General features: G+C 41.7%; 1 protein-coding gene across 1 annotated transcript; it reads right to left on the bottom strand.

Moving 5' to 3' along the window:
• Window positions 1–1,879: 1,879 nt before the first annotated feature.
• cyp24a1 (cytochrome P450, family 24, subfamily A, polypeptide 1) lies at window positions 1,880–23,324 on the bottom strand. Its single transcript, XM_078555360.1, has 12 exons — window positions 23,056–23,324; window positions 22,627–22,817; window positions 22,008–22,101; window positions 20,780–20,876; window positions 19,648–19,739; window positions 18,855–18,966; window positions 12,291–12,436; window positions 10,884–11,050; window positions 9,433–9,511; window positions 7,698–7,895; window positions 7,477–7,588; window positions 1,880–3,755 (listed from the first exon to the last, which is right to left on the bottom strand). Exons 1-11 carry the CDS (start codon window positions 23,263–23,265, stop codon window positions 7,478–7,480), a joined length of 1,497 nt encoding a protein of 498 aa, XP_078411486.1. The 5' UTR covers window positions 23,266–23,324; the 3' UTR covers window positions 1,880–3,755; window position 7,477.
• Between the last annotated feature and the right edge of the window lie 1,220 nt (window positions 23,325–24,544).

The raw sequence follows: 24,544 nt of genomic DNA, 5'->3' as shown, positions 1-24,544 counted from the left end.
AGTGACAAATAAATATTAATACAGAGAAGTGTGAAGGGATGCCAATCACTTTAAGGAAGAATTGGAAGAGGCACTAGGTCAATTGCTCTTGCAGAGAGCTGGTACAAACATGATGGGCCAAATGGCCTCCTTCTGGGCTGTAATTATTCTATGAATTTATGATTTATGTGTGACCCTACCTGGTGAGTGTCAGTGGACTATTTAATGGTGGTGGACCTCATTGCCAAGCTACATCCAATTGCCAAATCTCCATAGAGACATATTGTTCAACAAGGGTCACTGGTTTTCCCTCCCTTGTCTAATTATAGTGCCTGCTGCCCTGGAATATGCCCTTTAATACAGGTGGCAGACCAAACAGGGAACTTTCTGGCCTGTGTGGTTTAATTCATGACTGGACAATACATTTACCTGCTGAACAGTCAGGGCAGTACAGATAACTTTGGATGATGTGGAAATTATCCAGCAAACTTAAGGTTGGCTTGGCAAAAACTAACTTCAGATTTTTTTTGCAATACCATCCTTTAGATTAATGCAATATTTCCATAATATAATGCAACTCACTCCTTGTAATTCTGTCATCCTTTTCTCCCCCAAAGTTCAATTTCTTTCAATAAGTCTCCAATCATTGGTAACCTTACATTAGTTTGTTGTTTTTTTTTCTAATTTTTGGATTTGAAAAGAGAATTTTGCTTTATATTATTTGTTTAGCCTATTTACTGTATTTAGGAGTTCTCCATTTTGAGACTTTAAAGGCTTTCCCATCGCACATGAAATGCTGTGGTACAGAAATTGCACAGCTCATGTAACAGACACAATGGCCAGAGTTTTACCACCCCACCCGCCCAGCGGATATTACAGTCCCGCCAAACTGAATGGAGATTTAAATTGCTCGCTGCATCCGCTAGAGGGAGGCACGCTGTGGCGGGGCAGTTAAATCCTGGCCAATGTGTTTCTCAAATATTTATCCATGGAAAATCCCATCATGTTGAAGTCTTTGGTGAGCTTGAATTTAAATTTGGTGAGCTTAAATTGGGGGGGAATTTGTAACTGCAAATTGTCTGTGATAATCACAAAGGAACAAGGTTCAGCCATTCTGCCCTCTAAGGCTGTTCCACCATTCAGTTAACAGCATGAGGAAAGATTTTTTTTACACAGATTTGGGAATGCACTGCTTGAGAGGGGATGGAGGCAGATTCAATTGTGGCTTTCAAAATAGAATTGGATGAGCACATGAAGTGAATAAAATTGCAGGGCTACAGGGAAAGTGTGTGGGAGTGAGACTAGTTAAATTTCTCTTGCACAGAGCTGGCATGGGCTCAACGGGTTGAATGGCCTTCTTCTGTGCTGTAACCATTCTACAATTCTATGAACTCCTGGCCTGAGGAATTGCACCTTTCTTTTTATTCATTCATGGAATGTGGGCTTTGCTGGCTGGGCCAGCGTCTATTGTCCATCCTTAATTGCCCTTGAGAAGGTAGTGGTGAGCTGCCTTCTTGAACCACTGCATGTGGTGTAGGTACACCCACAGTGCTGTTAGGAAGGGAGTTCCAGGACTTTGACCCAGCGACATTGAAGGAACGGCGATATATTTCCAAGTCAGGGTGGTGAGTGACTTGGAGGGGAACTTCCAGGTGGCGGTGTTCTCTGGCTCCACCCCCTAGCTGTCATTGATCTAATAGAAGGCAGATGGCAGATCCGTATGAAGTCAAACAGGAAAATCCTGAATCTGCACTGTTTTCCTGCCAACTTATGGTAGGAAAAGTACAGAACCTTTGAAGAAAATCAGGAACATATCTTTTGCAAGTGAATTGTTACAGTTTTAGCATTAGAATTATTTTGAAGAGTTGTTAAAAGCAGATTAATAAAAAAAGAAAATATATTCATTTAATGCATCTTGGTATTGTTTAATAACAAATTGAAAGGCTTTTACAAATCAAAAAATAAAAATCTCTTCAGCTATATAGAGTTGACCAATACATTGCAAAGACCCTGAGTTTTTAACTGTTAGGTTTTCTGTAAGTAAAACAAACTCCATTGAAGAGTGCATCGTTACTTTTGATTCATATTGACTTCAATAACTGACAGTTTTTGATACTAGAAAGGTTGAAGCATAGGCCTTGATTTGTTGCATGAATGTGTGGAGTAATTCAGAGAAATAATATTCTAAATTGTACCATTTTCTTTGGTAAGATGTTTTGCTTTAAATATCTTGCTTCTTTTGGTGCATCAGAGAAAATGGGGTCAAGATTCATCCTGGGCAAGATTGCATGGAGTGTCCATTGCACACCCATCTCACATTCCATTCTATAGAGTTTAATTTAATGGTCCCAGGAGGCAGGCAAAAGCAAAGGAGAGCCGTGTAAAGTGGCAGGAAGGTGCGATGGTGGAGACTGTCGCCTTCCTGACTCTCCTTGATTAAGTTCAGAGTGGGAAGTGTCAAGGATGGCCTTCCCAGCTGGAAGCCAATTGAGGCCTTTACGTGGCCACCGAAGGCCCAGTTAAAGGCCTCATCCCACTGCCGTTGGTAGAATCCAGCACCAGGCAGGATTCATGCCATGTGGAAAAATTGCCAGGGAAACCCTGGTGGTTACGCCTGTGGCCTAATGGGGGAATCCCTCTTTCTTGGGCATCCTGACCCCACCAGAGGGACCTGCCACTGGACGGAGGGACTCTTGGGAAGCCAACCCCCTGCCCTTGATAATGACCCCCCTACACCTCCTTGCCAGGGTATCCTAACTGCCCCGGCAATCCTGCCCCACTCGCCTTGGTCCAGAGCCTCCAGCAACGATCCTTCTAGTAGGCTCCACTGCAGTACCAGTAGTGGCCACCGCTTCCGATGGCACTGCCAGTAATAGAGGGTGGCATTCTTGGGAGCAGGACATCCACCCCACACCAGGAAGCCTGACAGGAAATTGTCCCTGGTGGAGGCACGAACCCCAATGGCATCCAGCGGAGAATTTAATCCAAATGGGGCTCCCAAAATAGCTGCTGCGGGGTTGCTACCAGCCCTCCAGCCATTGCATGGACCCACTGCCATGACCATTAAATTCCGCCTATTGATTGCAATGCAACTGAATATTGGGCAGAGTAGATAACAGGCAGCCAATGTGATACGTTCCATTTTTCACTACCAAGGCGAGTTTCTACACCAATTATATTTTACTGTGAATCTCTCCCAATTAATCTGGGAAAATTCCCAGGAGCTCTTCTGTGTTCAGAATCCCAACTTCCCCTGACAACTTTTTTCATAGTGCATAGATTGTCTGCCTCCAGCTGACAATAGAGAGAAGTCCAAGCAGCGTTAGCAAGTGCCAGCCTATTTCTGGCTCCTGAAGTTCCATATCGGAGAACACTGGAACAGCCAAGCATTTTCAGAGCATCAGAGTTCCTTCTGGTTATTTGTAACATATTTTGGGAAAGTGGCATTAAAACAAATCATTCATTATATCCTAACCTTAAACATATATTAAGCATCAAATGTTACATATTATAGTTTTTATAGTTTTTCATTCACTAGCAAGGGCCATTGCTCAGTGAATAGGTCTGACAGAATAACTTGCCACATTACTCAATTTCTTATCAGACCAGCCTTAGGGTTGAAAAAGCTGTAATCCTTTGTGGGTCAGTGAATGTGTTGTAATCTTTCCTTTCCCACAACATTCTTTTGGCCTTGCGGTGCCTTTTTGAGTGATTATAAAATGCTGAGGTTAACAAAGGTGTAGGCTGGGCTGTGCTCTCGAAGAATTACAGTGCTCCTGAAAAGAAAAAGTATATGATCTGATGCAACAACTACGCCAGTAACAGATAAATAAATCAACATAATACTAGTTTTCTAAATTGAAATATTTAGTGCCTTGTAGCTATGCTCATTTGTTAGACTGTGACACAATGGCTGGATTTTATGTGCCCTGCCAGCATATTTCCGGCAGGGAGTCACGTAAAATAGGCGAGTTCCCACCCCCCAACCTTCCCACTCACCCCCATAATACGAGCTGGGGGTGAGGGATGGTGATGGGCAGGCACTGAAATTTGTAACTTGCCCGCCATATTCAAATAAATAATCAAGGGTCAATTAGGCTTGTTACCAAGCCAATTGACCCTGATGATATGCTACCCATGCCATAAAACATTCAGCATGGGCAGCTGGGTGGCAGCGGGCAGCCCAATCTTTTAAATGTACCCTTCAAAGGGCAGGAAGGAAGAAGGGGTTTCGATCTTTGAGGGCTGTCTTTCGTCGATTGGGGGGCAGCCCCCTCTAAGATCAAACCTCCCCTGTCTTGCTAAAACCCCCGCAGCCTTAAACCCAACCCTCCCTCAACTCCCCACCCCCTGCCTGAACTGCCGAAACCCTCCCTGCCCAATATCCCGGGCTTCCCGGTTCCGTGGATCCCTGGACCTTTTTACACTTCTTCTTGCAGGCCCGGCAGCGACCACTAACGTGCCTTTGGCACTGCCGGGACTGATGCAGCTGCCGGCCAATCAGGTTGACTGGCAGCTCCAGAGTGCAGGACAGCTTCCCCAGTGAAGGGTGGAAGTCCCGCATTGCTCTTGTTAAGCCAGTCCACAGCACATCATGGCTGTGGGGTGGGCCAGTGTGGAGCGGGTCAGCTCCATGCCACCTTTACTTCAGGGGGCTGAGGGGGCAGCAGGGGGAAAGCCGTCCGTGCCCCCCTCTGTAAAATCCCCTCCCCACAATGTTGTTTTTACAGTCCATTTACCCTTTGCTCCATTCCTCTTGTCACACAAACCCAAAACCAAAAGGCTGAGTGTGAAATCTGCTCTATCAAATCTGCTCTGTGACAACTGCTTCCAATTTTAGATAATAAACAAGTTTACACAACCTTTGGAATCCACCGCTGCTTTTTCTATAAGTACACAGTATGACTTACAGAAGTTATTCAGCAATAGGCTTTTATAGCTTTTAATCAAAAGTATTAAAGTGTTATAGGGAGAGCTGCCAGCACACTGGACATTGTTCCTGGGGATGCCAGCATTTCTGTTTCCCTCTGCCATTCCTCACACTGTGGAAATCAATTTAAATTTTTGCCAGCTGGGCAGTGACCTGGCACAGCAGGTCACCTGCCCGTTGCAGAACACAGAAACTTAGGTCAGGATTTTCCCAGCCACCGGGTGGATGGCTCCCAGATGCAGTTCCACTGCTCAGGAAGTTTCCCAGTGGCAGGACCTGACATAGTTCCACCTAACGGAGGTGGGGAGCCAACTTATAAAAATGAAAGGTCCTGGCCGGGATTTTCCATGCCCACTGGTGGCGTGAGCAGACAATATGGCGCGGTTGGTTTCATGCCAGCTTGAAACCAGTTTGCGATTCCTGCCATTGGGCGTCGGGAACCTCATTGGAATACATCTGCATATCATTATTAGGCCAGCCTGCCGGAATCATTTCCCTGCGCCCCCACCCCTCCACTGCTGGATCATCTGCCTACATTGGCAGGAAAACAGGCCAACGTGTTTCAAACAGCACATAAGTGATGTGCACCTGGCAAGCTGCACTTGGCTGAGGATTTCAAGGTTTGTTTGCCTACCTTGCTTTGGGCAACACTCGCAGTCATCAGCCATATGTGGGTGGCTTTTCAATGGCTGCGGGGCTTGGGCTTACTTAGGGAAGGGGGAGAAGTGGCCTCAAGCAAGGGGAGAGGCTGCAGGGCGAGGGCCTTACTGGGGAAGGAGGGTAACCCAGGGTGTGTGTGGGGGCACATATTGATCTGTGCAAATGGCCTCAAGATGGTGAGGGCTGAGGAGGCAGTCTCCAGAGGAGATGAGGCCAGATGGACATGTGAGGGTGTGTGTGTAGGAATGGGTGGCGATGTCCCTTGAATTGGCAGTGAGTGAGATGCCAGAAAATGTGTGATGGGCTTGAGTGTGTGAGTTTAGAGTGATGAGATGGTTGCCATACCCTGACGGCACAGATGAGATCATTCACCTTCTACCTGCATTTGATGGCCAACCTTTTCTGTGCAGCATTGGCACTGATCACCACTGCCATCGCCTACCAAGCCGGAGTGGTAATGCTGCTGCCTCCTGCAACCAGAGCAGGGATACAGGACATCACAGCGGGCCTCCACAGTGTCCAAAAGGCGCTCAAGGGCTGCAGTCTTCTGCCTTTCGGGGCTATGTCTTCTTTGCTGCAGTCCTGGGCTGGAAGCACTGAGCGCAGCTGTACTTTAAATGTGTTGCCTGGCGTGATGAAGTGGCGAGGTGACAGCATGGCAGGCGAATTGGAGCCCACCCGCCATGGAAACGATGTGTATTTCAGAAATGCATAATTAATGCAGCAGGTTTGGGACGATACAGCATGAAAAGCCGCCATTGTGGCCGTTGTTTTTCCCACCCACTACCACACTTAGTGCAAATCTGGGACGATTCCTCCCCTATAAGAGTGATTTTCCCGGTCCGCCAGCATTTTACCAGCAGTGGAATGGCATCCCCCTCCGGGTTGTGGTGCTTCCAGCTTCATGGATATGGCCTTCCTGCGGCCAACTGGAAAAGGCCATTGGAACTGGAGGCTCCATCCCACAAATTGGGGGCTGCAGGCAGGGAAGGCTGCACACACAGTCCCAATGGGCCACCCAGAGGAGCCAGTCTGGCTGAGCTCTCTGATGTTAAATTTTTCACTTAACTCTCTGAGGGCATCTCCATGTTGAGGCGTTCTCTCGATCCAGCCCTGCCTTGGCTGTGCCCACCTCTCTCAGAAGGGCTGCCAAGGCTCCAGAGGTGCCAGCCCTCTGATTGGGCCAGCAGCATCTACATCCCACCCACTGTCCTTAAATAGATGACACGCTCGAAGGCAGCCAATGAGGAGGCCGCCTACTGGTGAGCCAGTGTCACTGCCTGCAAATGCGGGCTTGGGACACCCAATTAGTCCGGACATTGGGGTCCCGAAGCCCATGGTAAACTTCTGCCCCTAGGAATGGGAGTAAACCATTCAGCAACACAGACCTGTTCCTCTATTCAATGGGATCATGGCTGATTACAAATGAGACAAGGATCTGGCAGGTTCAACAACAACTTGTATTCACATAGCAACTCGGATGAAGAAAAAGCATCCTCAGGTGCTTCACGGGAGCATTGTTACACAAAATTTGACACCGAGTCACATAAAAGGATATTATGACAGGTGACAAAAAGCTTGATCAAAGGGGTAGGTTTTAAGGGGAAACTTAAAGGCAGAAAGGAGGACAAGTTAGCAGTTTGCTTTACCACAGATGATGAAATTAAAAATTACCTCCAGTGATCTTGTGTTATCATTTGACAGGACAAGGCAGAGAAGGAAAGAAAAATATTAAGAATAAACTAATCAGGACCATTGTTATATAATCCGGCTTCCAGTTTAGGAGCAGTGTCAGGCATTGGTACACACTACACAAGGATAGGAAAAGGGGGAAACAAAAGGAGCAATGTAACTTATACACTAGACAACGATTTTAACAAATGATTTAATAACGATTGTGATTGTACCTTAACGTATTTGGAATGCAACTGGGATTTCACGATTAGGCACCAATGTTCCAGAATGCAATGTTTCCACAGGATCTTCATCAGTAGCTACTATTTTGTACCTTGGAACCAACTGCAGTAAAAAAGAAGCTCCCAAGTTAGAAATAGCTGTGACTCTGATTAATTGTTGCACTTGTACATAGTAGGCACAGCAATGATGATACCCAGCACACATGACTTACCCAGCAGAGGGCCAACTGCAACTGTAGCTCAGCCAGCCGCCGGCCTATACACATCCTTTTCCCAACACCAAATGGCACATGTGCAAAGGGATTGATTGTATGCTTATCCTGTAGCCACCGCTCAGGTTTGAACTGCATTCCCTCATTAAAATATTCTTCATTACACCCCAATGCATGACTGTTTATCATTAAAATAGTCTGGAGAAAAGGAACAAACAGTTTCTCCTTATATTTGGCGTAAAAGTGTAAACATCCTGAAAATACATTTTTTAAACTCTGACTCAGGTTCACGCTTCCATGACATAAACAATTAAATCATCTTACATTTTTATAAATAGCCAGCTGCTCTCCAGTAGTATTGTTCATGGACAAATAAAATGAAAGCTTGTGGTCTCATTCCCGACACGTGATTGTCTCTCTGTTTATCTTACACTATCTAATTCTTTCAGCTTATGTCTATCTGTCTGCTTTAGACATAGTTACATATTAAACATGAGTTTAATCTTAAAATACTATAAATAAAGACATGGCTTCAGTTTGATGATTTAACAGCAGCTATTGCCCAGCCACATAAATCATGATTGGCATAGGTAATCTCTCAAAAAAGCACTTAAACCAAATTGTTGTCAAGTGGTAACGTGATTCACTTGGCACCACTAGACTCAAATAGTTATGGCAAATTTACTTGAAAATATAATCTAGGGTGATATTTCAGTGTATCAATGAAGTAAGGGCTATTCAGCCTGAGATGCCCATCGGTTGGATGAGATAATAAAACCAAGATTCCTTTAGATTGTTCTGGTTCAGGTGATTGTTAAAGATCCCATATTGCTGTTCATAGAAGAGCAAGGAAATCTTTTGGTGTCCTGGCCAATATAGGCACCTTACCCAGCACACCAAAAACAGATTAATTGGTAATTAATTGTACTGTTGCTTGTGAAACACTAGTATGTCCAAAATAGCTGCTATGTTATGCCTACATAACAGGCAATGGGCTTCTGTTGTAGTTACTTTGACAAATGGACCACAGGAGTCTCAGGTACAGGTCACGATCATTTATTCGAGCAATTGTAAGGGGTGAACCATCTCAAAGCAGCTTGAGATAGCACTCTGCCAAATTACAAGTGTTCAACATATTTATACATTATTGGTCACGTACAAGAACAGTTTCCAGATTCCGATCTTGTCAACATATAGGTTTACATTAAACAGATATCTCTGGTAACAGGTACATGCATCGTATGTCCCTATTTTTCACCCAGGCAGAGACCTTCCTTCCTATCTAGGCTGGGACCATATGTCCTTCCCCTATCAGTTGAAGATCACACTTAATCTATGTTATTGTCATCCTCTGACTCCAGTCTAACTCCCAGGACCTTGCTGGTGATTGCAAACCCTGAGGATGTACAAAGTTTGAGAGTGTATAAAGTTCATCTGGTTTAACTGTTTAATTGTTGATTAACGGATTTGCGCTGGCCTGCCTATAGATTCTAATTTAAGTAATTCATTCCGTTACAATGAATTCTCCCTTACCATAAATTCTCATTTACTTTCTTCCCCCTAACAGCTTCAAACTTAATTCATTGCCTGTGTGTTTTTGAGATGTGATTTACTATAATATGAAAACTCCTTAAAGCTATGGGATGATCAACAATTTAAGATGTCAATGAGGTAACCACAAAATGAAACTATTTCGTACTTTTGGTTTGTATCTGGAATATTGCTTGATACTTACTCCTTTAGGTAGCAAATAGTCACCAAGAACAGTTTCTTCATCCAGGGTGCGACTTGTGAAGGGCACGGAAGGAGTAATCCTAAAAATGTATTTGACATTAGTCATAATTTTATTGAGGCATTTAGTTACAGTTGTATATTTAACAAGATTACAATATTCTCTATATTTGTAAATATTATTTGTAAATGCATGCATTAGATTAATTGGAATCAAGAATAAGGTTGCATAGAGTAGAAAGACATGTGCAGTGGCTAAGTATATAGATGTTGCATACTTTTTTGTTCTGAGGAAAAATAAATCTAAATGATTACAGTAGAAAAAGCAATAATAAAGTAAAAGAGTATTTCAGTTCTGGCTTGGTAGAACAATGCTCTACAGAACAAAATCTTTTAAAAATTCATTTACAGGATGTGGGCTTCACTGGGTAGGCCAGTTTTTATTGCCCATCCCTAATTGCCCTTGGGAAGGTGGTGGTGAGCTATCTTCTTGAACCACTGCTGTCTCTGTGGTATAGGTACACCCACAGTGCAGTTAGGGAGGAAGTTCCAGGACTTTGACCCAGCGACAGTGAAGGAGCGGTGATATATTTCCAAGTCAAGCTGATGAATGACTTAGAGGGGAACTTCCAGGTGGTGGTGTTCCTTTGTAACTGCTGCCCTTGTCCTTCTAGATGGTAACGGTCATGGGTTTGGAAGGTGCTCTCTAAGGAACCTTGGTGAGTTCCTGCAGTGCATCTTGTAGATGGTACACACTGCTGCTACTGTGCGTCGGTGGTGGGGGGACTGAATGTTTGTGGATGGGGTGCCAATCAAGCGGACTGCTTTGTCCTGGATGGTGTCAAGCTTCTTGACTGTTGTGGGAGCTGCACTCACCCAGACAAGTGGGGTGTATTCCATCACACTCCTGACTTGCGCCTTGTAGATGGTGGACAGGCTTTGGGGAGTCAGGAGGAGAGTTACTTGCTGCAGGATTCCTAGCCTTTGACCTGCTCTTGTAGCCACAGTATTTATATGGCTAGTCCAGTTCAGTTTCTGGTTAGTGGTAACCCCAGGATGTTGATACACTTTACCAGATAAAATCACGCATTCATGTTTCATTCTTAAGATGATACCGAAGTTATAAGCTGAAAGTTTAACAGTTCCATTGTATTTCAGTGTTGTAATTTATTGTGCATGCTATAGCATGATAGGATGCATTATAGAATTGTTTGCTTTCAGAATTCCCAATCTCGGCCAAGCTATATAAGAAAAGTGCTGAGTGCTTGCTCAATCAAGGAAAACCACTGTGGTGTATATATCCTTCTAGTTGTGAACAGCTGCCTACTTTTGACTGGGATTAGGTTTATGATACAAATAAAACAAAAAAAATGTGGTGTTGGAAATTTCAACATGAAATACAGAACTATTAAATACAAAAATGTAGAAAAGGAATAATAATGTGGTCAAACAAGCCTCATAGATTCCTTCAGGCAAGCCTTCAGGTAGGGCATTTTCTTAATATCCCCTGCAGTTGGGGCCTGGTTTTTAGGCAGCACATGCTGTATTTCTTGATTAAGCTTGTCTTGCGCCTTGGGATTGCGTGACAGATTAAAGATGGCCCAAAGCAAACTGTTGGCAGTCTGTAATATAAAATAGCATAAAGTGTTATTGGAGGTTTTGCAGAACTTTCATTTGATGGCCTTCACTTAATTAGCAGTTACTATTAACAGCATTTATAAAAAGTTGCTTCTCTATCTAGAATGCATAACTCAACTAATGTAATATATGTATGACGATATGTGTGAGGCACTTTGTAATTTACTCCTTCACAAAATGTAATGGTTAAAAAATGGATTGATGAAAAGTTTTGGGAAAATTCTGTAAATCTATACAATGTGAAGGAGACTTGTTCAAAACTTATCACTAAGACTTTAACAATTTGATTGTGAGATCAAATCAAATGGGATCAGATCATAGCTCTACTATCAGTTCTGTCACATCAAGTCATGAATAGTGGTAGACCATCAAATAACTAATAGGAGAAAAAGTCCCATGAACATCCAATCCCATAGGAGAGCCCAGCATGTGAGTGCAAAAGACATGGCTGAAGCATCTCAATTTTCAGGGTGAATACAGTACAAGAGGAGATTTTAAACAGAACACCACTCACTTCTGTCAAAGGCCTACCCAATGCAATGCAACTTAGGTGGCCAGCAGTCCTAGCCATAACAGGCTGGAATCTCATTAAAATCAAAGACCTAAAATGTGTTTATACTGGTCTTTCTGTGGAGTGTACTCTGTACCTCAGCCCAGTGGAACTGAGCTATCAGAGACCTAACAAGTCGCTGTAAAAGGAACTGTTAGAAGTCGCTCTGAAAACATGCAAATTAGGTTTTTGAAGGGCTTCCTATGGGAAATGAATGCTCTTCCTCAGAAATCAACCTGCCCACTGCTGGTCCCTCCATGCACCCTGCCCCTCCCCAGAGATTGCCCAATGCTCATTTAGCATTGCCAGCTCAGTGATTTTATTTTAATGAGACCTTAATGAAAATGGATCTGGCCTCCTGCTAGTGACATTGGGCAGGTGATGTGATGGACCCACCCACTGTCAGCCCAATCTCCACTTAACACCATTGTCCTATCACCTTTGTCAATACAGTCTTGTCTTAGCATCAAACTACCATACTAGGTCATGTGTTCAAATCTCGGGGAAGAACATGAAATTATAACATTCTGACTCCAGTGTGAGAATGCTATCACTGAGTCAAGTTGATATTTAGTAACTAAATTTTTAACCAAGTGCCTTCTCTAAATTTAGCTCTGAGCTGCATCTTTCAGACATTCTCAACAGCAGCAAATAGACTTCAGTCAGAATATTACCGTTTCTACTCCTCCAATCTGAAGCTCAGTGATAGCAGCATACAGCTCTTTTCTCGATAGTTCACTGCCATTGTAGATTTCTGAGAGGAAGTCATTGGCCGGACAGGCTGAGTGTCTATGCAATCTTCCATCTATGTGGCATTTTGCTGAAACAATGTACACAAGGAAAACTTAGATTATAAATATATAATCAAGAAACCAGAATAGATAAATATACAAATTCAGATCACTGTACCAATCTTCAGGCATTAAAGTTGTTTCCGGTTAACTTCAGTTACTAGGAATAAATATTTATTGAGAATCACTCTCTCTCTCTTCAGGTACCATACCCTAAGAGGGTGTTGATAACCATGGACTTCGATGCCAATCTTGTGCTAGAGACGTAGCTCAACTTTGTCGGTGGTACATTCATCCAATTTGTAAGGCTCTTTAAAAAGGTTGTTCTTTGTGTACCTCAATCTCTTTTACCATTGATCATTCACATCAGCACCAGGCTTTCTAAATCATAGGCTCTTATTACATGCCCAAGAATTTACAACTGTCTCTTCCTGAACTTGGTCAACAGAGTTCTTTTGGTCTCAGATTTTGCGAGCACCTTGAGATTATCGAATTCGCCTCAGGAGAACCTAAACTCTTCTTTTCGGTTCAGATAGTTCCTTGGTAAGGTCAACTTTTAAAATGGGCATATTCAAAGACATTTATCATTTGAATATTATTCCATGGAGATAAAAGAAATTGGATGATTCTGCAGTTTGATTATTTTTGAGATATAACAAAGTCTTGCGGGGGTTACATTCACAGGAAACTCGCAAATGGCAAAATCGCGAACGACGAACATACTTTACAATGGGAATCAATTAGGTTCCGGCCATCCTAAATTTCTTACATGTATAAAGGATCAAAGGCAATAAAAACTATATATTTTTTATAAATTTAAAGAGCAGTTTGCTGGAGAAGTTGTTTAATAAAATAAGAAAAATGTAAAACTTGTCACACCTACAGTACTTGAGAGTGAAAGTGGACTGCAATCAGGAATTAAATCAGAGCAACAAGAAACACCCATGTGCAAACAACGGCACACGTGCAGTTTTTCACTTTCTGCTGCAGGAAATACATCATGCACACCTTCCGTTTTTTAACTTTATTTTGGCCGTTTCCTATTTTTTATTTTTAAAACTGTAGCTAAGTGAACATTTGGGCCTGCAATGGGTGAACTGGTGTACAAAGACTTTTACGTGGGTAAGCGAATTCGTGAAAGAGGGTATCACCAGCAGGCAGGACTTTACTGTATATTAAATGAATAACTAATATAATTACATATGTTGTCATTGGTTAATGGTCTTGGAAAAGCAAACTGATCATTTTATGAAATGTATTATTATTTATAAGCTGGGTTACAAGAATTCAAACTTTTCAGTAATCTTGGATTCAGACACTTTGTGTGAGTGACGTAGTATTCCGGCTTGTATTAATTCTGGCCTTGTTTATTGCTTTTTTGCCTTCCTGACCTTGGTAACTCTTTAAAATCTACTAGAGCTGAAAAACAAGACCTACTTTGAACCCTTACACTCAAATAATTTTGTTTGAATAACAATTGTCTTAACAAGTCATAAATGCCTTGAAAAAAATCAGTTGTCCGATACAGCTGTGGTGGAGTCCAAAACTAAGGGCCATAAATATAAGATAGTCACCAATAAATCCAAAAAGGAATTCAGAAGAAACTTTTTTAGAAGCGTGGTTAGAAGGCTGAACCTGATAAATTGTTTAATAGTTGTGGCGAATAGAATAGATGCATTTAAGGGGAAGCTAGGTAGCTAAAGGAGGGGAAAAAGGAACTAATGGATATATTGATAGGGTTGGATGAAGTAAGTTACAAGAAGGCTCATGTGGAACATAAGCATCACAGACTTGTTGGGTCAAATGGCCTGTTTTTGTGCTGTATCTTCTATGTAATTATATGTAGCTATGGTGACTGGATCCAGTCTCCATATGTTGACTTCTTGATTTCAGTTGCCCCGTAAGGACAAAGGTTCCCTGTGAACAAAGGTTAACACTATCCCACAGATGGATGATGCTGTGGTTTAATTATTTTCAACATTCCACTGTTGTGCTATTCAATGCCTATTGACTGTGCTTTAACTAGGAGCCACCAAACAGAATGTGTTTTCTCCATCTAAATTGTTCCTTTTAGAGCCGACTTGGGCAGATCAACCTTCATATTGTAAGTGGAAACTCGCAAATACAGAAGTTGCCACCTGCATTATAAAGCGGCCAGAATTGTTGCCATTAGCGGCAGAAGTAGCAGTGAACTGTTTGGTCCATTTGTAGGCTGATAGAATAGGATCAGGGAAAATAAATGGTAATAAGGAAAAAGGAATGGTGTAAAGAAGCTGAGACAGGAATAGATGGCAATGTAAGGTAGGGGTAATGAGTAAAAGCTTGGGTGACCTTTTGGGGAGGGGAGGAGGGAGAATACCAATGTTAACTATGGAGACTGGGGGAAGAAATTGTTAGCATTAATGGGGAAGAGTACTAGATTGAACTGTGGGGTTTTCAAAGAGAAAACCCGTACCTGTTTGAATTGGGAGGAGAGGGGAAGAAGAGTGTGGTGTTAAATTTGAGAGGGAAAGAGGGAGATGGGGTCCAGTGTAACCTGGCAAGTTTGGAAGAGGAGTGAGTATCTATGTGAAATAATTTTTAAAATTCCAGGGACCATGGGCTTGGACCCTCTCCCCAAAAAATGCATCATCAATACTGTGCCTTCGACATTTTGATTTCCCCATCAGGCTTTCATATGTTAATGGCCCAGATCCTCTGTTCCCAGAGGGTTCTACCCCAAAGGTACACCGGAAGATGCACTGGCGGACTCTCCGGAAGTTCCCATGCAAGGGTTGCACATGAATTGCCCAGGAAATTTCAAGTTCTCTTGGGCAATTACACTGCATCTCGAACCATCCAAAACTCTGATTTAAAGTCGGAAATTTTGGATGGTTCTGACTTACTTGCCAGAATATTTACCCAGGAAAAGTTAGAAGGATTAAAACCAGTTCTAACTCCTGGGTAACTTTAATACTGACCGCCGGGCCCCCCACTGTACCCCCTGGCTACACCTCCCAGCCTGCCAACTACCACCCGACTACATACCCCCACCCCCCCAACTTACCCCCCGACCACCCAACTACCCCCCACCCTCCTGACCACCCCCCAGACACATGCTGGCCACCCAAATACCTCCCCCCACCTTTTGATCCTCTGCCACTGGACCCCCCAAATTCCCTCCCCAAACTTTGACTACCCTCCACTCCCCTGAATACACGCCTCAACCCCCGACTACCCTCCCAACCCCCAACTACACTCCCCCATCCCCCAACTACTCCCTACCCTCTGACCCCCCCAACTAGCCCCTCACCCCTCAACCATACCCCAAACCCCTGACTATATCCTGATCTCCCAACTAACCCCCCCCCAACCACTTTACTCTCCCATCCCTCCTGATCACTGGAGCCCCCCATCCCCTGACCACCTGATGCACCCCAACTGACCACCACCTAGAAGTTCCCTTCCAAGTCACTTACCATCCTGACTTGGAAATATACCGCTGTTCCTTCACTGTTGCTGGGTCAAAATCCTGGAACTGCCTCTTTAACAGCACTGTGGGTGTACCTACAACACATGGATTGCAGTGGTTCAAGAAGGCAGCTCCAGGCCAACCAGGGATGGGCAATAAATGCTGGCCTAGCCTACGATGCCCACATGCCATAGATAAATATTTTAAAAAGGGTTATGGCTTCATTGTCCCTGATACTTCTGCACTATACTGAAGGACTTCAGGGGAGGTGATGCCTCCATTTCTCAGCAGGCCTGGGTCAGACACCAGGGCAAGAAATATGGAACTTCAGTCCACGGTAATAAGAACAGAGTGGCACAGTGATTGCCACTCCACGGAAGATTCAACCCAATGTTTTATTCCTCCAATATAAGTAAAGGAATATTGTGTATTCTAGTGCTTTGGGTTCAAAGACCATGTAACTACTAGTTTTTGCATGCAATAGACATATAATTAGAGCCCTTCTTGAGGGATTAGCTTTTTTGAAACTGCTTTTAGATTTTGTTAGTTTTCTGGTTTGACATGAATGTTATTGGCCCTTAGAGGATTGGCTGTTTCAGAAATTGAACTTAAAAATAAAATGAGTTTGTCATATCATTTTTACAGAATTTAAGTTAAAAAAATATAGGCAAATAACATGATCACTACTGGTTATTCACTTAGAAAGCAAAACAAATGCTCTCTGACAGGTTAACAACTGTTACTATGCCCAAAAGTCATGTTGAAAGTGCTTTATCTTTGCTAATCTACTTCAGCTATTTTCACTACTGAAATGGGAAAGTGGGTGTGTCAATCAATAGTGCCTTGAATGAATAAACTATGTGCGCAACAGAAGCTGAATATCCCTGTCAGTTCAGTGACCTCATCCAATGCCTCATGTTAACCTTAGACAGTTATAAACACTTGGCTCTAGTACTGACTCCAGGTCATTCAGTTTACTAGTGCAAATCTGATGACCGATCCTAATGCATGCCATTCCAGTGAAATGGCATCAGGTTCAGCATTCAATCACATAATCTAAAAAGTGACTTTAAATCTCCCTTTTTTTAGACTGAATATAATTAATACCTATTTCTCAAAATACAGCGAGATAGAATAGTTCTTAAATTAGACATTAATTGCTACCTTGATTGTTTAACAACATACCAATTCAAATGATATTGATTTTCAAAAGGCCTTTGTAACAGAGATAATGGAATAGAAAATTAAGAGGAATACAGTCATGAAGACAGAGAAATGGTGAGGAGGGACAGAAATTAAATTGTGAATGTAAAATAAAGTTTCTTGTACTGGAAAATATGACAAGCGGTGTTCCACAGACCTGTGTTGGGACCATGCTTGTTTAGTACATATGTATAAATATTCCAAACTTCAGAAATGGGGAAACAAGATTGAAATTTACTGGATTCATCAAATTTAGGATATAGCAAATTGTGACAATGACTATGAAAGACTGATGTTGGAGACAGGAAGGTCATCAAGAATGCAGAGGGGTGATAGGTGAATTTCAATGTAGAACAAGGTAAGTAGAACATTTCAAAAGTAAAAATAGGGAAAGGATGTGCCATTTTAAAAGTTAAAATTTTAAATGACGTAGAGGAGTAGGGTAGTCTTGCTTTGCAGATGCATAGGTTATTAAAATGAGCAGCAGGGATGGATAAGGTCATTGAAGAAAATGCAATTGGAATCCTTGGTTTTATGTCCAGAGGCACAGGGCATAGGGCACATGTGGACAAAAGTACTAGTGCAGACTCAATGGACCACATGGCCCAGTTCTGTGTTATAACAGTCACTGGTTTTCTGTTTAAGTTCTATGTTCTTTAGGAACTAGTCATACAGTAAATTACAGACTATTGTTCAAATTTTGAAAACTGGGTTATATCCAACCCTGTTTGATTAAATAGAGGTCTCTTCCTAGTTGGTGATAAAATTGTACATATGAAAGTAGTTTGGATAATCTAAATGCAAAACCAAATAGTTCTCAGCAACTCCATTTTTCTGAGTATTTCCATTTCTGGCATCAACCACCCTAATGGATTTTCAGAGTAAGATTGTTAAATAATGTCAGCTGTACAGAATTTGGGGTAGTTTTGGGCTGCCAATTATATTCATCAAGAACTGGACTGAAAAGCTATAAATGTTCTTTTCATTTAGGACCTTACAATTGGCATAGGCATTTACATAGAACTGGGGAACAACTGCTACAGAATAGTAATGTTATAGGGTAATGCACCTCCAAAACAATGCAATTTGTTAATTGCATAACCTATTGAACCATGGCATGCAGGTTTGTAGCTTATGTTAGGTGGAGTTTCAAACAGTATGAGAATGGAACAATGGATAAATAAAAAATGAGCATAGAACTGCTGCTCTCAAATAACAATTACGTTGACAACGTCTTCAGCTATTCACACTGTAACAGATTTAAAATATCAGTCCTTCATATTACACCATATGCTAAACCACCAGTTCACAGAAAAGTACTGCTTGGTAATTGTTTTGTTAAATGAGAATCAGTGAGGAAACAAGGACTACTTTCTGTTCGAAATATTTTTTGCAAGTATACGAAATATGAACCCTTTCCTCCCATGCTTAGCGAAATCACCAACAATATATAAGGGTTGACAGTGCTTCAAACTTCCCAAAGTTTCTGCAAGATGATGCCCACGAGAGAGCAGTCATTTTCATCCAATCAATCTGTATTAACAGAAATTCCAGAGTCGTCTTCAGATTACTAACATTTCAAATTCAAAGAACCTGAAGAGTCAAGAGCTCCCCTGAGATTATACTGAAGTTGAAATTTTAGGCATTCATTGCTGTTCAAATATTTCACAAATGAATAATTACATGTACTCCATAATCTGTAGGACTAAAACAATAATTTTCTAGAACCCGCCTGTGAATATTATTTCTGTAATAGTTGGAATTACGCATACACCCTTTAATTAGGCATGTACCTGTTTTGAAAATATTGTCCCAAGCTTCTGTGTGGTCTTTCCATGTCTTTGTATTAAAGCTTTTATGGAGCGCAACTGGAGTCACCATCATCTTACCAAATGTATTCATCATCTGAGATATACAGGAGGTAAAAAGAATGTTTGGTCATTTGTAAATTATGTACAGGGAAATAAATGCATTCTTAAAAAATGAAATTAGCTTCTCTTCATTGTGTTATATTCAATCCTTTCTGTTTGAAACTATTATCCCTGCTTGTTTGGGTCAGAAATCTGCAAAATATGTTTCTTCCAGTAAGAAAGATGCAAGTAAACAGTTTTGTTGCATTTTTTTTCTGTCAGTTGTAACAGGCTAACAGAGATTTGGTCTATTAGTCTACAATCATTTTTAGATCCCATTTATTTGAGGGGTGTACATTAATTCCTTCATTATGTCTTATAATTCAGAATAACACAGAGAACACTACAGATACACAAATTTGCATCTAAAAAGAGAAAAAAATGAGTAATTATTTTGCATGTCGGCCTTTCGCTAAAACTTTGAACCTGTGTTTCATTTAGATTTTCATCATTTTTATCATTGTAATTGATAGCCAGCTTTTACCCAAAAATAATAATTATACAGGGTCCTGCAGAAAATTCCACTTGTTATTTTGGTGAGATATTAATCCAGTAATGTGAATACTTTTTTATTGCACTGTTTAATTTGTGATAATTTTACAGAAACAAACATTTTTGGTACCCTTTAGGACTAATTGATGATCTATACTAAACTCATTCATTGCTGTGTACTTACAATTTTAACTGCCTGTATGAAGTTCAAAGATTCTTCAACTACATCTTGTTCCAGCAGGCCAAATCTTTTGTCATACAACACCAAGCAAATTGCTATAATTAGAAAGTTACTGATAAGTGCATAATGCAATTACCAAACACATTGCCTGTATATAACATATTAAATTGTATCTAAATGTTTTAATAAAGAGCTAAGAATAATTATTTGCAAATGAATATTTAATTCAAATATATATTGTTTATAACCTATGACAGAACAATTTAGGATGCGGTTTCTGAAGAATGGAGGAAAACTTTTTAATGCTATATGGGTACTTGGGTTTTTTTAAATGGCTTTTCTCAGATCTTTGGGGTGGAGCAGAGGTCAAAATGTTCCCCAGAGAACTTTGGCAACCAGAGGGAGGGAAATTTGGAAAGCTAGTCAACAATGATCTTCCTCTTGCACTTCCTCTTGCATCTCCTTTATTTTTTGTTAGCTTGTTACAGAGTGCTATAGGCAAAGCTTGGGAGATCCTCTCTTCTGGGGAATGGAGAAGGAAATGGACAACTTAAAGCTTGGGGGAAGGAATTATTAACAAATGGAGGGAGGATAACTATTTCAAATACTTTCTTCTTAGTACCACATTGTTATAAATATATTCAAGCTTTCACAAATGTGTTTTGTGTCCTTACGCAACTCTTCCTTACCATTTGGCTCTTATTGGATGATGTTATTTGTTATTTGATCTTATTGGATGATGGGTCAGAATTGAAAAGTGGAGCTCATCAAACTCACCTTCACTCCTAGTAAAAAGCCTTTAACTAAGCAAACTTTCTCACCCCCTACTGACATATTTGAGAAAGCATTCTGTGTCAACAATAGTCACATTAATGATAAAGTCACGTGGCATGTGCACTTCAATGGAAACCTTACTGGTGTTTTAATCTGCTGTAACATGAATGCAATTTATTTGAAGACATCTTTCCAGAAAAAAAGAATTGGAATACTTAAATAATCTTGACCAAATTAGTTTACTCCAATTTTTAAACTGGATTTTATTCTAAACCTGGTGAGCAAATAGGAATTTGTAACTCTATTCACTTATCTTCAATAACCGAGGAGTGTTTGGCGTAACATTTTCACAGGAGCTTACTTTCAAAGGACCATTTGTTCAGTTCCTGGTATAAATCATTAATCTTTCCTGCCTCGTCACGGATCTTCTCCATTCTGCCGATGAAATCTGCTAAAACCTGAGAAATTTTGAGAAAAACAAAGTAAACTCGTGTCCAAAGCGGGGGTTCCTGGATTGTACCGTCTCCAGTGGGGAGTCCCAGGAGCTCCTGTCTGGCAATCTGGTCATTGCATTTCTGGATTTTCCGCTGCTTGTCCAACCACGGCTAACATATCTTTCGCTATGCACGAATAGAACATAATAATAATAGCTCTGTTTACCTGTGGGGAGCCAATACCGCCTTGTGCAAGCTCGGAAAAGGAGACCCCCCGCACCCCATCCCCGTCCCCCAAATGTATCAATATTTGTAAGGGATCTCCCAGCGAACAACTTTTGAAACCCACTGTCTAAGAAGCAACTTTGCTAAGCGGATTCACTTCACCCGTCGCGCACATCTGTTTCTGTTATTTTTCTGGTGTTGGTTGAAAGCTGATTTCTTCGCAATATTTAACCATCCTTCCTCCAATCATCAAACTGCAGTACCGGTATTCGTTGGTAAAGTCCAGGGGCATTTCTTTAGACGTGTTTGCGAAGGTTACCATGGTGCTTGCCAACGTAGGGCGAGTATAGACCAGGTGTTTTTTTTTTGAGTTATCATCAGTCACAGATTGCAACTCTTTCGAGTACAATCACAGTTCTTGGTTTCCAGGAGTGGGACATGAACCCACAACCCTCTGATTCAAAGGCAAGGGTGCTATGAACTGAGCCACAGCTGACATAGACCAGGTGTTGATTCAACTATACAGAAGCAACCACTCTTCAGCAAACAGCGAACTCAGGAATGTCACTGATTACAGCGATTACACCGATACCTCTTTACATTGGCTGCAAGGCTAGGCTTTGACATGCGCTTCATGGCATGTTAAGTTCTCCCGTGCCAATATTTTAAACTGTGCTGTAAAAAATATCAACAATAAGATTGTGCTTTATTTTCAAAATCTCTGCGTTTCTGCATAGTCTTGCAGAGCCCTGTGAGATGGACATCTCTCTGATTCCTATTTCACACGGATTTGCATCGAAGCTCGGAGGCTTGCTCGCTCACTAATCTAAGCGCCGCAACAGGGAAGATTATAAGTGTTTCCGATGCCCCTATTATACATAAAGGCTTATATACAACCGTATGAGGCGCGGTCGAGTAGAATGACTTTACCCCGTTGATTTTTCCATCCAGTTTTACCACTTCTGTTGGCTTCATCAGCTTTTTTTGAAATATGCTCCTCACCCTTTGCCAGTCTTTTCCTTCCCTAAAATCAAGAAAGAAGAAACACAACTTTATGTAGTTGATCGGCCCGCCACTGGGAGTAAAGGATTTATATGCACGCTGTGTTAAACCTAGCAGATATTTCCCTCGTTTTTTTTTCTGAAAACCTTAACTTTGATCGAACTTCCTAATAGCAGCGAGCTATTTTTTAAGCATTCGTTCATGGAATGTGATCATCGCTGGCTAGGCCAGCATTTATTGTCCATCCCTAATTAAGAGTCCACCACATTGCTGTCGGTCTGGAGTCACATGTAGGTCAGACCAGGTAAGGGTGGCATGCGTGCATGTTTGCAAAAGTACAGCTTCTTGTGATCACCGTCTGATGTTCAACGTTTGCGAATGCAGCAATAATATTTAAAACAATTCCAAAGTTCTGCCATTTGTAATTCTCAATGAAATACACTCTTATGAAATAAATTGGATCATCATTTGTATCTATATATTTTGACGGATTATTGTTAATGGCGTAGTTGATGCGGGTTTTGCCCGGTTTGCCTCTTGTACTCACAGTATGAGCAGTCCATACGCCTCGTCTCTATAGTCTCGGTAAGCCTTCCACGGTTTGATCTCCAGACGCTGCGGGTAATTGCTTTCTTTGCGGTAAAGCGCTTCGAGGAGACACGGAGCACCGATGTGTATGGATTCAAATGGCCCCAATTTCATCTTAAAAATCTTCCCAAATTTCTTGTGAAATTCGACCTATGAAAAAAAACGCACGCTTAATGACACTAACGGGAGGAAAACCACCTGGATAATCACCTGGTGTCCGGAGTGCAATGTGACCCCCTCATTCCTATAGGTATATTTTTATAGGGAAAAAATAGCTTAGATCAGGTGAACTCGGACTTCTCTATTATTATCTGAAACCGCTAATAACATATTCTTATTACAAATCCATGGATGAACCTAGAATTGATTGGTCCATCCCTCAATTTACCAGTGTTTTGTGTTGTTTTTGGAGCCCTCCTCTCCTGATAATCTCCAGCAGGCTCCCCAGCACTGGCCAGTTGGTGGGGCCGGGGATGGAGCTATGCTCACACGGTGCTAAGGCGCTGCCAGTAGTAGAAATCGGAATGCTGTGTTGCAGCTTGCTCCCTTGTCTCAAAACCTGCAGAAGCAAACGGACGTTTTTGCTCTGAAATCGCATTTTTTTTTAAACCTCAAATGTAAAGAGCAGCAACGAATTAGCTCGGTTCTATTTGGAAAGCGACTTTCTTGCCGAGTATATATAGATCCAGCGGCTTGTGTGGCTGCCAGCCCCTGACCAATCAGAAACGGCACCTGGTTGGTGTGGCTGACAAGCCCACGATTCATTTTATTTTTCTTCTTCGCAAACAGGTGGAGAGCCCGGGCAGATTCTGGGAATCGACTGAAGCACGTCACGAGCAAGCACCCGAACAGCAGCACTGTAAACTGCAGCCTCAGTAGATTCTGGGCAGGGCATTGCGAATCGCTTCGTTTGAACAAGGATGAATTGATGTGCACATCTCATTTAGGAATAACATGCTTGTAAACAAAAACTAGGCTGAAAGAATAGACTATGCAAATAACTGCATTTCCTTTTTTTTAAAAAAAGTAATCAAACTGGAACCAATTTGAACGCTGTTGGGAGTGACAGAATCTCACATCCGATCACTGATTTTTTTTTTTAGCAATGCTAAAATGCGCACGGTTTTTTCCCCAATACTTCGCTCCTGTATTCCGTAACATATGCATTCTTATAAGGAATCTGGAAAATTCCTCTCCATTTCTTTCTACACCCCATTCGTTCTCGGGCTGTCCCTTCCCAATTTCTCTCGCCGTGTCTTCACGAATCATTTGTACAAATGTCAGCAGAATGGAAATATTAAAGACCGATCTACGATCAGAAAACTGCGAGAGCTGTAAATCTAGTTAAACACATGAGTTCCAGCTATGTTTTTTTTTAAATATATCAAAATAAGATAATGTCACTTTAGCATAGTTCAATACTCTCAGATTTGAGGCAGACAAACTCCACAGCGGGAATTGTCCACATAATCTAGACTGGCACTTCAGTAGACGGCTGACGAACTGCTGCTCTGTTGAAGGTGTCGCCTTTTGGAAGACACATTAAACAAAAGCCCCAGCCAGTTATTCAGCTGGATACAAAAGATCCCACGGCACAGTTCCAAGAAGAATGACGATTAGAGTGGTGAAGTGACGCCGGAGTTGGAGTTATCTTTCCTTCAAGCAGCACCTCCAGAACAGATGAACTGGTCACTGATCTCCCTGTTGTTTGTGGGATGCTTACTGCGGACAAGATGCTGCAGCAGTTGTTTCAACTTATTACGAGTAGTTGAGTTCTGGATGTGAGAGGTGCTTTGTAAATGAATTGCCTTCCTTCAAAATGAGTCGGATTTACACGTTTTTACACATTTGATTACCTTGTTTCTCTCTTTTCCTTC

This window comes from Cetorhinus maximus, chromosome 13 (assembly GCF_964194155.1).
Source record: "Cetorhinus maximus chromosome 13, sCetMax3.hap1.1, whole genome shotgun sequence".
Taxonomy (NCBI): Eukaryota; Metazoa; Chordata; class Chondrichthyes; order Lamniformes; family Cetorhinidae; genus Cetorhinus; species Cetorhinus maximus.
This window is presented reverse-complemented; position numbering and strand designations above follow the sequence as displayed.

Excerpts from the sequence above, each read along its gene's own strand:
- cyp24a1 (XM_078555360.1), bottom strand. The coding sequence starts at position 23,265 with ATGCGATTTCAGAGCAAAAACGTCCGTTTGCTTCTGCAGGTTTTGAGA. Across the intron at positions 18,967-19,647 it reads TCATACAGGCAGTTAAAATT|ATGATGAATACATTTGGTAA; the intron begins GTAAGTACACAG and ends TGTATATCTCAG. Across the intron at positions 7,896-9,432 it reads ACTATTTGCTACCTAAAGGA|ACTATTTTAATGATAAACAG; the intron begins GTAAGTATCAAG and ends CCTTTTCTCCAG.